The 14,616-nt window shown below is 41.9% G+C and overlaps 1 protein-coding gene across 1 annotated transcript in view; it reads left to right on the top strand.

Annotated features, from left to right (window-relative positions):
- The first annotated feature begins 307 nt into the window (after nucleotides 1–307).
- The window catches only part of Map2k6 (mitogen-activated protein kinase kinase 6), a 122,528-nt gene continuing 108,219 nt past the window's right edge, over nucleotides 308–14,616 (top strand). The window contains exon 1 of the mRNA XM_052196428.1: nucleotides 308–614. Within this exon, the coding sequence (XP_052052388.1) occupies nucleotides 599–614 (16 nt within the window). The 5' untranslated portion in view covers nucleotides 308–598. The remainder of the gene's footprint in view (nucleotides 615–14,616) is intronic.

Below are 14,616 nucleotides of genomic sequence, written 5' to 3'. Positions count from 1 at the left end.
CCTTACTTAGTCTAGGGGTGCCAAAAGCGCCTTAGCTACCCCTGTGTTTTCTAAGCTGTTGATTCAGGGGTTTTTCTAGAACGAAAAACCCTCCGTTCATGGACCGCGCAGTTTGTCACCCTTCCCTTACTAAAGAGTGTACGTGCGATGTTTATCTGAGATCTCTGTCGCGCTTAGTCAGTCATCTCGCTCAGCCACCTACAGGAGCACGTTTCCTTAAATCAGAGACGCGTGGACTCTACAGGGGAACTACACTACCCAGCAGGCGTCGCGCCTTTCGCAGGAAGGACGTCTGCGCACTAAGATACTCAGTTCCAAGTTTGGAGCTTTTAGCTGCCAGCCCTGGCCCATCATGTAGCTGCAGCACAGCCTTCCCTAACGTTGCAACTGGGGGAAAAATCACTTTCCAGACTGTTTTGCAAGGTGTGCAATTCCATCTTGACTCCCTGAAAGTCCATCTGCTGCATCGGTCAAGAGAAACTCCACTTGCATGAAGATTGCACGCCTGCAGCTTGCATCTTTGTTGCAAAACTAGCTACAGAAGAGAAGCAAGGCAAAGTCTTTTGTGCTCCCCTCCCCCATCAAAGGAAAGGGGAAAATGTCTCAGTCGAAAGGTAAGAGCCTGTTTGCATTAGTTGCAAAAAATGCAAAGGCTTATGCATGCATTCATGAATGCATGGATGCAATTTTCGCCCGGCGATTGCATTTTTAAGTTTGAGGTTTGCCACAGCTCAGTTGCATTTCCTGTTTAGTGCGTGTCTTTTTTTCTCTTTCTTCTTTCTTTCTTTCTTTCTTTCTTTCTTTCTTTCTTTCTTTCTTTCTTTCTTTCTTTCTTTCTTTTTTTTGCAGACACAGAGAGTTCCTGTAAGGCAGGGCTTGCAGTTCAGCTGTGCATTGACATTATTTGCATTCTTCTGCTAGGATTACCGAGCCTTTTTGCCTTTTGCACAGTCAGGAGAGATATAGCAGGTTGGTAGCGTCTAAATGTGCAATGCTTTATATAATAGCACATTTCTTTAGTATGCACGCATATTCAAAGTAATTTTGTGTGCAACAGGAATCCAAACTTTCGAAAAGTCTCGAGGTGAAGATGAAAGGTAAACCTCGCCTTAAACTAGTAGGAAATTTCTGTGATCTTATATTCTTTGGGGGAAGGAACCACTGCGGTGGCAGCATTCACTTTACATTTTTATTGATTTCGCTTTGGACATCAGGTAACTTTTGATTTTTAAGGGAAGTAAAGGTGAAGTCTGGAGAACAGTGCATTATTATTATTATTATTATTATTTTAAAGTCTCGCTCTTCCGAGATTTTACACTTTGTATCAGTTGCTTGCAGAGGTGAAGACCTAAATGTGTTTGGCTATTTAAAAGATGCTTTTGCACCTGGGGGAGGATTTCAGGGGGTGAGCATATTTGTGAGCATTATATCAAACCTCAGACAAGACTGCACTGTCTCATTGGCATACAGTGAAATCTTGTGTGTAAGTGCATAGACTTGGTCAGAAGTTCTGTAATAGGTCAGAAGTTAGGGACTACCATTGCCTTCTTTTTCTTTTTCAAATTTATTTAATTAAAAAATGTTTTGTAAGGTTGTATTTTTCAAACTTAACTGATGTTATGTAGAGGGAACTTAAAAAACAAAAAACAAAAAACAAAAAAACCCTTCTGCATGGTGAAACCGATGAGATTCTTAGGTGCCTGGGAGACCTTTAATGACTTCTTTAGAGAGCAATCTTCCTTAACATAGAGAAATCTGATGGTATCTGAGAAATGCCCCAAAATGAAGAGGTGTGCTAGGTTAACTAGGGACACCACTAGCGCAAGATCTGGGGACATTAAAGTATCCAATAAGCTTTTGGACACACTGTGTTTGGAGTTGTGATTCCATTTAATTCTGCCTGATGAACATGATGTATCTGATTCCGTGAAGAAAGGGACTGTTCTTCAGAATTTAAAGTAAGATTGTTTATGGTTGTTGTTTGTTTTGTGTCTAATGTTAAGGGAGGAGGAAATTGTTTAACTGTGTCAGAAATGTGCAGATGAACCTAGAAACTGGTTTTTCTTTTCTTTTCTTTTCTTTTTTTTTAAGGTTTGAATATTTCTTAGCTACGGAACACTTAAAATCTTGAGCAGAGAAATCAGAGAGTACAAGAGTCAGTCCATGATGTAGCATTACTAAAGAGATAGCTTCTAGTCATTCATTCAGCATTCAGCTTAATATATGTGTGTATGATATACATGTTGATGTCTGTATACATGTATGCATAATTATATAATTATATGTATATGCACATGTATATTTGCATGTATGTGTTATGTACATAGAGTTTGGGGGTACACAAGAATACTTAAAATGAAGTCCTTTTCTTCAAAAATTACCATCTGGTTTGAGAAAGTAAGAATGTGAGGACATTTTTGGGACACAGATAGCAGAGCAGATTGGGCCAGTGAGATGGCCCCATGGGTAAAGGTGCCTGCGGCCAAACCTAACTCTGTTAATTCCATCCTCCAAAGCCAAATGGTGGAAAGAAACTCCAACAGGTTGCCCTTTGACCTCCACATGTGCACCACACACAGCCCTTCATACAGAATAAGAGAATAAGTAGATGGAATTATAATATTTTTTTAAAAGCCCAGCTACTAAAGAGAAATAGTTTAGAGGCAATAATGAGTCTTTTATTTGGTGGGTTGTAAGGAAGCTACAAGGAGGAAGGTTATGTGTACTGCGATCCAGCCAACCTCACCATCACCCAATTTGGACCTTGGGCTCTAAATTAACTTCCCCTCTCCATAGTTTCTAGTCTTACTTGTGAGATAAATCGCTTTCTCAGCAGGTCATGTCTTTTTTTTTTTTTTTTTTTTTACTTTGGAAGCCAACAAGGAGGTATCAGGGATGGGTAGTCCTTCAAGTCAGTTTGCATTTATGCAGATGAACTTTTTCAACCAGACCTTGCTTGCAAACTATATCTGGTATGAACATGAGGTTTTTTTGTGTGTGTATCTTGTGTGTGTGTGTGTGTGTGTGTGTTTTGTCCAAATGGAAAATTATTGGTGGAAAGACGCGGGCAATCATTTTAGAAATGGCCAAGGAGTCTTGGCCTGGACTTTTTATGTGGACTTTGCCTGGCTTAGCAAAGCTGTCTTCAAATTGCCAAAAGTACTCTTTTTTTTTTCTTCTTCTTCTTTTTTCTACTTCGCTCCAGACTTCTTTCTAATACTCTAGCCAGATGAAATGGGAGGAACGGTGAGAGGTGGGTTCAGTCTCAGAGTATTGAAGAGTTTAACAGCATGTTCAATTCACAAACCTTTATGAACTTTTCAGATCACTATAATTCAGTTTTACAGACCTCTAATTTAAGGCATAGCAGAAGCAAAGAATTACAGACTGCCCAGGACCTGGTAGAACCGGGCTCCTTCTCCCTACAAGCTTTTTACCAACAGTGAGATTCCGAGAAAGAATTTTCTTAAAAAGAGATTCTGTTTTCCACAGTTGTAAGTTTTAGGTGGTATGTTTCTTAGCTTGTTTGTGTTAGCTGTCTGGGGCTGAGCTGACATTTTTTTTTTTTCAAATATTAAAGCAGTAGTGTGCCTTTTGAGGAAATCTGAAAAGTAAGTTAACTGGAAGGGTCCAAAAGAGTGCCGGAATTCCTGCATATGACAGGAAGGCCAGCCACAGGAAAGATGTGTCATCTACACTACCCGGGAGAGAAAGCTATTGTGATCAGCCAGAATGGTCTTCTGAGGAAGAGAAGGAGGTTTAGCATCTCCTGGTTTACCTGAAAAGATATGTTTGACCCTTTAAGAAGTCAGTCTTTCTTGCTTCTTTTTCTATTCACCTTGAAAAAAAAATCCACAAAACAATATGAGCTTATTTTAGTTGAATGTAGTCATAAGTAAGTAATGTAAGAAATGCTCCCAAGGCGTACTTCAGAAGGGACTTGGAAAATGGCAGGGACCATCTCACCCCTCCTGAGTTAATCTCTGCTTCTATAACTCACTCCATCTCGGGCACTCAGATGTGTACATTTCTCCTTCAGTGTACATGCCTTTGTTGGGTCCTGTCAGGCGGACTTGTCATGCTTAGCCTGTAATCTGAGCCGGTGTGTTTTATAACTCTGTCTGTCTCAGGACACCCAGGCAGAATTGGCACCTTGGGCCTCCTGTTTGCTTTGTGCTGGTGCTGCTTTTTGTTCTTTCTAGTATGACATGTGTGTGTGTGTGTGTGTGTGTGTGTGTGCATGTGCATTTGTGGGTGTGTTGGTGATGCAGTTTATGGACACAAGGGTTGAGTTTCTCATTCTTTCATTTTTTTTTCACAGATTAATACCATTTCTTTTTAACAACATCTCCCCATCTATTAAAACCTTAAAAAAAATCTACAAGGAGTAGTTCTAAACCTTTAAAATGCTTATAAAAATAATACTATTATATATAATACTATTATGATAGGAATATTCAATAGAAAAGGAAAACAAAAATGACTAATTGCTGCAGAATACATTGTGACATATACTCTCTAGGCTTTTGGTTTGTACATATGTATTTAAGAAATGCAAGCTATGTGGCCCACTAGTATCTATTAGACTACTTTTTATTTCACCAGTGTACTATGAAGTGTGTCTAAATCCTTGTATCTCTGCATTTGCAATATCCAATTCCATTGTATTTGCTTAAATAGAATTTCAATACCTGTTTACTTCAAGACTGCTTCACGCTTATTGCCACATATTCCCGGGCAGACGATGGCAAGAGACTCAGTTCCAGGAAGTCAACTGCAGATTGTGAATGTCTACTTCTCCTTTATCCCCCAATATTTTCTCTCTATTTCAAAACCAGGGTTTTATTATCATTATTCTATAAATGGTCCATATTCATTGAGAAATTTAAACCAAAGAGGAAATTCACGATAAGAATATACAACTTGAGCTAACTTTGATGGTGCATGCCTTTAATCTTGGAACTAGGTAGACAGAGTCAAGCGAATCTTTGTGAGTTCAAGAACATCCTGGTCAACATAGTGAGTTCTAGGCTAGCCAGGGCTGCATAGTGAGTATCTCAAAAATTACACACACACACACACACACACACACACTTTACCTCAAACTTCTCAGGGATAATTACTGTTCACTTTCGATGACTATCTTTGTATACACAGTCTTACATGTGTTATTTTACTGTTTGGGATATTTTCCTTAAACCCTCCCATGACACTTGGCTGTCTTCCAACATTAGTACACACACAGTAGTCTCATTCTTTGTTACAGTTGCGTATTTTGACTTGTAAGAACACAGCCATACACCCAGTCTCCCATGGACATTTACACAGCTGCCATTTTATTTGTCGGTATAAACAGCATTGCAAAGAATTCCTCGGAATTAGATTATTGCACAGTAGCCCAATTCATTCATTCATTCATTCTTTTTTTAAAGTTTGCATTCAAAACCTTCTCATATGATATATTTTGATGATATTCTTCCCCTTCCCCAACTCTTCCCAGATCTTCCCCACTCCCTACCATCCAACTTCATGTTCTTCCTTTCTCTGAAAGCAAAAACAGAAACAAACCAAAGTCAGGATGGGCAAACTACAAAAAAGCAATAAAACAAACAAACAAACAAAAGCAAAAGAAAACAAAAAGCAGAAAACACACACACACACACACACACCTCTCACACATGTAGCCCATGGTGTCTATTTTGTGCTGGCCCAACTACTTTTGCCCAATTGATTAATGATATTTATATTTGATTCCTACTTGCATCTTTTGACGTAATAAGTTAAAATGTTCATTTATCCTGACATTTCTGTTTCATTTGTTTTCTTTTCCTCCCCATAAAATATATCTTTAACATTTTCATATAAAGAAAAAATATTTTTATAGTTAGGCCATAAAACCCCAAGACTGTAGAGATTAGATAATCATACGTTGGAATTCTGGTTCTATACAAGTAAACACTTTCATTCCTTGATAAGTTCTAATTTTATTTTTGACCAAAATGTTTCGTGTACATATCACATATTTTATAATGTAAACTCAGTATGTTTACACTGTCGATTGCTATCCAGACTCCCATGAAAATAAGGAAGAAATTATAATGATCCACTTTGAATTCCAGACTGAAAAATAATCTGTTTCTGGGTGTGTCTGGAGTTCTAATTACCTCTGCGGAGAAAAATAGCTTTTCTTTAGCTTTGTAAATAATTTTTTAGGTAGCACCTGGTTGCTTTGTGGACCTTGATAGAAAATAATGAATTGTTTCAGTTTTAATTACAAAGCTAATTCCAAGGAACAGTTGATTTACATTTACACCATTAAAACAATTAAGGCTCTAGGTAATGTTGTTCACCTCCCAAGGTACATGTCAGGCAGGTGTGATGCATTCTTTAGCTGACTTCGGGAAGCCTGCCCGCTTATGAATTCTGGAACTACCTGCTAAGATTTAAGAATAGGAAAGGAGTCACCGGTACAGATTTGACACTCTGCAGATGAGCGGACCTAGGCCTTAGACTCAGTTCCGGTGCTTGCAGATACTACAGCCACAGGTAAAGGTGACTTGTGATTCTTTGTCCCATGTTCTTTTCGCTCAGCTTCACAAGCAACACCGTTCATCCACTCCTCCCTGCTCCCTCAGAAGTTAGTGTATTTTCCATTTCCCATTTTGTTTACTTTGTGGGGAGCAGGCTGGCAAGGGGGCTGGGGGGGGGGCTGATGATACAATCATCTGAGCGTATTGTTCTTCGTCCGAGAAATGGTGACACCCATGAATCTTGGTGGTAGGATTTCTTACCAGTTCTCTGCCAAAAGATGGTTTGCAGATCCTCCCATTCTGATCGCCATTGCTTACCCAGTTGTGCTCTGGGCTTTAAGCTCAGTAATTACTGTTTGCCTATCTCCTTTAAAAGATCTTGCTGGGTAGGTGAACGTCACATATGTCTATGCTTTGTAACTCTTTCAATGTTCTGTTTGGTTGATCGATAACCGGTAATCGGCATTGGGCAAATACATTCTGAAGTTATTTTTTTAATCGGCGTTGGGCAAATACATTCTGAAGTTATTTTTTTCAGCGGTAAGGATGGATGTCATTTTCCCTCCCCCTCTAAAAGGTTTAGGGTAATTAAGCTGTAAACACAGTTGCCTTTACTCTTCCTTGTTTGCATTCAGAGTCTCATTATCTCTTGGCTTGATCATTTGGAAGTTGCAAAAAATAGCAAAAAGATAGTGGCTGAAAACGGGTCCTTCCTAGATAGCCTTTTAAACAGGTTTGAAGATTTGCGTGGTCCTTTACTAACTTTTTGCTATAAGAACTTGAGGAGCCGGGCATGGTGGCTCACGCCTGTAATCCCAGCACTTGGGAGGCAGAGGCAGGCGGATTTCTGAGTTCGAGGCCAGTCTGGTCTACAGAGCGAGTTCCAGGACAGCCAGGACTACCCAGAGAAACCCTGTCTCAAAAAAAAAAAAACAAAAAAACAAAAAAAAAAACAAAACTTGAAGAGTTGGGAACGATGGTTCAGTGGTTGAAAGAGTGTTTATTCTACAACCAGGAGGCTTTCATTTCAAACATTCAGCACTCACATACCAAACTGGGCAGGATTATAAGTACCCTTGCCCATAGCATCGCTGGGCAGAGGGAGACAAGTGAATTTCAGAGCTCCATGGCCAGCAGGCCTAGCTGAAATGGCTGCTTTATGGTCCAGTGAAAGAAAGATCTTGTCTCAAGGCAATATGGTGAAGAGCGACAGATAGTCCTACCCTCCTACGTTCAGTACGTGCCTGGGTACGTACCTGCGCGCCGCACGCTATAGGCTGCACGCTTCTGTAGCGCACACTCATACAACACGTGCATACACAAGCATACACAAACAAAACAAAAGGGAAAAATGGCATGCTGAGGATGCTCTTCAGTGGTAGAGGAGGTGCTTAGTAAGCGGCTCCAAGATGAAGGGCCCAAAGGAGTATGGTTGGTGGGATAGAAATTAATGTCTCCATGTCCCTCCCTGCTTTCGGTTTCTACATCTGTGGAGCTTTTGAAGGGTTATTACAGGCAATTGAGAAAATGTTAGCAGTAGGCTTCCCTCCAATAAAACAGATCTGCGAGCACACCCAGTCAATCGTGATGCCTCACTTCCGCCTTCGCTGCCACTGAGGCCATTGGCCACCCCTGCCTGCCTGGATTGTGGTTCCTCAGGGATCTGTCCCCAAACTTGTCCTTGCAGTTTGATGTTTACACAACGTGCCTGTCCTTTCTACTTTGAAGAGGAAAGTCAGGGAAGTCAATCACAATCTCTTGTTATTCGGTTCACTGTGTTCGGAGTCAAGTATTAAATGGGCATTTGTAAGATCCCCCTGTTGTGCGTCTTGCTTTTTAGGATATATGTTTTACCCTTATAAGCTTAAGAGGTAGATCCCTCCGTGCATAGCTTTCTAAAACACGCTCTCTCTCTCTCTCTCTCTCTCTCTCTCTCTCACACACACACACACACACACACACCACACACTCCACCATCATTAATGTCTCTTTTTGCTATGGTCACTTTAAATGTGTCATGTTTGAAAATATCACATAAATCCCATGGGCAGATACTGGAAGCCTTAATTTACAAATGAGCAAATTAACTGTTTCCCCTCCCCCCCCCCCCCCCCCCGCGCCGCGTGGGGGCTGATGGGAAGTGAAGGAGGCAGGAAGCTGGAGACAATAAACAAACAAACAAACAAACAAACAGAGTGAGAGAGATACACAGAGAGACAGAGACAGAGAAAGCCATTTTCTCTGCTTTAACCAGCAGACAGAAAACTACAACCTCTGTGGCATATCCTATGGGCTAAGCTGATTCCTCACTCATTTTTGGTAGTGCCAAAAAAAATCTAACTCTGGGCTTTATGCCCGCTATGCCTGACCTGCTGAGCTTTAGCCCAGCTCTAATTTAAATTTTTGAAATTGACACCTCACATGTAGAACCTAGTATACTAATTCCATAAATACATGCAAGGAGTGCTGATGAAGTTCAGGTAATTGTTCTCTCCATTTCTGTGTACTGAGGACCTTTAAACTCTGCTTGTCCAGTTATTTTGAAGTATATAATAGATTTCTCTCAACTACACATACCCTACCTTGGGTCAGGACAGTGCAAGTAATTCTTCCTGAGCTGGGCATGAAGCTCAGTTGATAAGAGTGCTTGGTTAGCATGCACAAAGTCATCCCGAGTTTGATCCCCAGTACTGCCTATAGTGGGCATGGCGGTGCACACCTGTGATTCCATCACTTAGGACCTTGAGGCAGGTAGATCAGAAGTTCGAGGTCATTCTTGGCTATATAGCAAGTTGGAGATTAGCCTTGGCTATGTGAAACTGAATTTCAAAGATAGCTAGATAGATAAGAAACCAACTTTATGAAGAGGAAGGGATAACTGCTTGTATTTTACTATATTTTAGTTCTTATTACCAGTTTCCAACAACTGCAAATAACCACAAAATGATATTTTATGGAGTGAAAGAGACACAGCATCCAACCTCAGTGTCCACAAGGAGAGGTTCATAGCTATGATCGCTTAGTTTCTGTGGCTGGTCTTGGCTCCCCAGTACTGGGATGGGAGTAATTCTAACAGAAGTTCTGTGTTCCACGGAATCGAAAATATTTACCGTTTGTCCTTGTCTCAGAACGTTTGCTAGGACTTTGCTCAAGCGAGTGGCGTCAGTGGGGTCTTGTTATGACAGGGCTCACAGGCTGCGCTCCCCCTGGATTTGGATGGGACATTGTTAACTTCGATCACTCTGGCCTGCCATTCCTCTGGCCACCTCTTGGGCCCAGCTCACAGGAAATGTCCGAGTGGCCTTTCTCCTAGCTATGAGAATTTAGGTCATTGCTCATTTCCGCCCCAAACGCCACTCATCCCCTTTAGCCTGGCTAGGGTCCTTTCCCCTTCCCTGTGCGGCCGTGCACTTCCTGTTGGCTTTGCCCCTTCTGCTTTCCTCTCCATTGAGAAGTCTCCCATTCATTTTCCTGCCCATAGCCTCCATCTTCTCCTTGATCCCGTGGTCTGTTAGAAAGTGCTTTCAAAGCCTCACGCTCTCGCCTTTGTCTGGCTTTGCTGACAAGGCATGACCTGGCCCAGAGGTTCCAGAGATTCCTTTGTGTGAAGATGAAAGTCTTCCACACTAGACCGTTCTCCTCTCCATGCTACACGGAGAGTTTTCAGGTTCTCGGCTCCCGAGAACGCTGGAATGTTTGCCTACGGTTATCCTTAACCGGTGGCTTGTTTAATGGCAGCTTCTTGGCTATGCTGTGAGTGTCCCTTTGTTTATAAGAGTTACTCAAGTCGTGTGCACTGTGTGTATTAAAGAGGCATGGTTGTCATGAAGGTTCTGAGAGCGAAGGAAGGTGAAAGACACCGGAGGACAGAGACATTTGGGCAGGGCGAGACCAGATATTTTAAACTGAAGGTAAGTGACATACAGTGAAGGAACTAGTTCTCAGGAGTCCAGAAGGGGGCGCTGCTGTGAGTTCTCTCTGTTGGAGACACTGTGCTCTTTTGTGAGGGTCTGTTGAGCATAGGATGCCAAGTCTGACGAATTCTGATTCCACACGTTGAGTTCCAAGCACACACTTCTATTTAGTTGAAAGAGGCTGATTTCAATTGATCAGCTGACAGGTATTGATGAATGTTTCCTGGAAGTTTATGTTGAAACATTGGTAACAGATGGTTTTGTTCGATGATTGTAGGTTGTACCATCGAGAAACTGAGTAGTCTCAAACCTTGTGTGTGTGTGTGTGTGTGTGTGTGTGTGAGAGAGAGAGAGAGAGAGAGAGAGAGAGAGAGAGAGAGAGAGTGCTTTAAACCAGAACATAGGCAACTCTGGCTCCCTTTTTGACTTGGCTATTTCCTTTCTTCCTGGTTATTTCTATAGAAATTTATCAGCTGCAATTTCCTTGAAATTATGACTAAACCCGTATCTCCACCGTCTTCCTCTTGTATTGGACAGTGTGAGGGAACCAGAGATTACATCTGTGAGAAACTAGAAGGAGTTGGGAATGAATATTTATTTTTTTATTTACTTAATTATTTGAGACAGACTCTCATTAGGTAACTCAAGCTACTTTTGAGCTAGCTATGTAGCTATGAACATGCTACTTTTGAACTTGAACATGCTAGCATTGGACTCGTGGTGATCCTCCTGCACCCACCCCGTAAGTGCTAAGGTAATAGAGAGGTGTTCTGCCTCTCCACCTACACGTCTGCCAATGACTGCCTTGTCTTTTCTTGCAGCCGAAGCTGAGGGTCATACCCATGCTTCGAACTGTGGGAACAGAGGATGTAGATATTGAATAACTGGGTATTTAGCCTCTTCCATTATCCTCTCTCCTCTAATCACATGCGAGATGGGATGAGAGATGGGATGGCGTAGGCATACAAGCAAGGCTCTGAGGAACTTTAGGGGAGCAGGCTCACAGGAATCAATGGCTACCTAGAAGCAGCCTTTCTGGAGTCATTTGAGAAGGATGCATTGCATTGTTCCTTTTATTGTTTTTTAAAGATATTATATATGTATATAAAATATCTTTATCTATATATATGTACACTGTAGCTGTCTTCAGACACTCCAGAAGAAGGCATCAGTAGAGGGCATCAGATCTCATTACAGATGGTTGTGAGCCACCATGTGGTTGCTAGGACCTTTCAGAAGAGCAGTCAGTGCTCTTAACCACTGAGCCATCTCTCCAGTCCCACATCCTTCCTTTTGAATTTACCCCTTTCTGTACTACCCACTTTGCCTTTTAACAAACAAAGCAAAAACCTGGGGAGGCTCAGGCAATGAATTTGTTTGGACTTCCGACATGTAGACTTTTGAAAAGTTGTTACATTTTAGGCTTGAGAAGTTGTTACATTTAAGGCATCCGGCTGGTGTGAGAGGTGAGGCAGGGTAAGCGCGATGGCTGGGGATATGGCTCAGCAGTTAGGAGCACTTGCTGCACTCCAGGAGGACCTGGGTTCAGTTCCTAGCACTTCCATCTTGACTCATTATCTCTAGCTTCACCTCCAGCGTACCTCCTGCCTCTGGCTTCCAAGGACATCTGTCTTGCACATGGTGCTCGTACATACATGCAGGCAAAACACTCCGCACATAATCATACATCTTTAAAGAAAAAAGATGCTGTTCAGGGTGGGAGTAGAGAAAACATATTTGATTCTACTCTTCTCGTGATTCACTAGGAAGCCTTGCAAAAATCTACTTTAAACTCTAAGCTGCTGAGTCCTTCCTATCTCAGCGGAGAGAGTGACAGTAATTCATGGGGCTGTCAGAAGGATTAAACAAGGCTGCGCACATGATAGGCATCGCTCCATGCTTGGCCCGCAGCCATTTTACAAGTGTTCATTGAGTGGGTGTCTGTGTTTGAGGTCCTTCACTAGAATCATCTCTCCGTAATCGAATTTGTCCCACTTTTTCTTCTCCCTCAGTCCTTAAAAGCATTCTCATGCAGGAGGAGATAAAAAAAAGGTTCAGTTAGGTTTGTCTGGAGCTCGGGAGTCCTGTGGATAAGAAGGAGGCCAGGAAAGTCCCTGTAATTGGTATGGGAATAGTTGTGTGGTCTTCAGAGTCGATGAGGAGTTGAGTCCCTGATCCAAAGTAAAGGAAGGGCGTAATCTTGATTCTAATATCCAGGGGCAACTACCAATGCTGGTATAGGCAGGGCAGTTCCTCAGAAGAATAAAAAGGCAAAGGAAAAGGCAAAGGAGAAAATGACCAGGAAAATACCCTGGCAAAGACCCCAGGTGCCTTTTTGAATCACTTCCTTTTCCATAGTAAGGTACACACAGTCCTGTTTGTAAGTGGCATGAATCCCTGTGTCACACTTTTAGGTGCACTTTTGAATTGTGAGAACTCCAGGAAGTCTGGAGGTTAATAGTTAAGCAAGTCTATCGTATCAGTATCGTGCCTAAGGTTTATAGGCACACTGTAATTATATAAGCAAACTGTTGGTTCAATAATCAGCAGCTCGCTGGGTCAGGGAATACTTTCCAGAACACGGTTGCAGTATAATTTTCATTTTTTTTTTTATATTCTTCTCACATGCAAGCTTCCATTTCTTTGTACCTTTCCCTTTCCCAGAACCATTTCCAAGAGGAGCAAAGTCATGGAACATACTTCTGAATTTTCACTTTAGAGTAGAGTTCTAGACGCTTGTTTCTTTCTTTTTCTTTTTTTTGGGGGGGGGGCAGGGTTTCTCTGTGTAGCCCTGGCTGTCCTGGAACTCACTCTGTAGACCAGGCTGACCTGGAACTGCCTCTGCCTCCCAAGTGCTGGGATTAAAGGCGTGCACCACCACAGCCCAGCTAGAAGCTTTTTTCTGTTACTAGTCTAATTCTTTCAAGACAGTCATATACACATGCATATGATTTTTCTCTTAAACTGTGTTTTCTGGAAATTATCTGTACATATTATAATTGTATATATAGCGATGTAATTTCTAAAAAAAAAAACCCTACAGTTTGGAATATAAATTATAGTATTTAGAATGAATGGGTTAAATTGTTTTCTTTTGCTCGCTCAGCTTCAAAACCATTATGACCTTCTGCTGTCAGACTGGAAATGGGCTTTTTCTCGGAGAACTCCATCCTCTTTCTTCTCCAACTTTGTTCAAAGTCAGAAGAATGGGTAAGGGGTAAGGTGAACCACTCCCAGGAGGAAGTGTGCCAACCACAGGGCTGGTTCACCTTGTCTTGCTGAACAGTTCCAGAAAATGTCAAACCCAGCCAGGTACATAGCACATGTCAGCCATATTGTTTCTTCCAGGTTGCTTGCCCAGTGATCTGTGAGATTTTGTTCTTGGGTGAGCTTCTGTTTATGAAGGGAAAGGAAGAGAGACTGCAAATTATGTTTTGGAAGCTGTTCCAGGAAAGAATTGATATGTTTTGATGTGTTTGAGTTAGAATATTTTCTCCATCTTGAATTTAAATTTTTTTTGTGTGTATGAGTGCTTTTATGTCTCTCTCTCTCTCTCTCTGTATGTGTGTGTGTGTGTGTGTGTATGTGTGTCTGTATGTATGTTGTGTGCATGTGTGTGTGTGCGCCTGTGTGGGGTCTGTGAATATGTGTGTCTGTGTGCACATGTGGGGTGTGTGTGTATGTGTTTGTGCTCATTCATGTTCATGTGTATGCATATGGAGGCTAAAGAGTAACTTCAGGTATTGTTCAGGAGTCCTCTACCTTGGGGCTGGAGAGAAGTCCTAGTAGTTAAGAGCACTCACTGCTCTTGAAAAGGACCCTGGTTCAAGTCTCAGCACCGAGATTGGGGTGGCTCACAATTACCTGCTTCGGGGGATCTGAAGCCTCTGGTTTACTTGAACACCTGCACTTATGCATTTGCATGTGCACACATGTGCACATAATTAAAGATCGCATAATTCTTAAAAAGAAAATTTGATAAGAGAAAAGTCACCTGCCTTGTTTTGTGAGACAATGGCTTTTATTGTCCTGTGGCTCACTGATCACTGCAGCTAGGCTGGCCAGCCAGGGAGCTCCAGGGATCAGCGTTGTCTCCACCTCTCCAGGAACCACTACAGCTGGCTTCTTTGTGAGGGTTCTGGGGATCGAACCTCCATCCTCATGCTTGCATG

This window comes from Apodemus sylvaticus, chromosome 10 (genome assembly GCF_947179515.1).
Source record: "Apodemus sylvaticus chromosome 10, mApoSyl1.1, whole genome shotgun sequence".
Taxonomy (NCBI): Eukaryota; Metazoa; Chordata; class Mammalia; order Rodentia; family Muridae; genus Apodemus; species Apodemus sylvaticus.
Note: the sequence above shows the minus strand (reverse complement) of the source record. Positions and strands in the feature narration are given on the sequence as shown.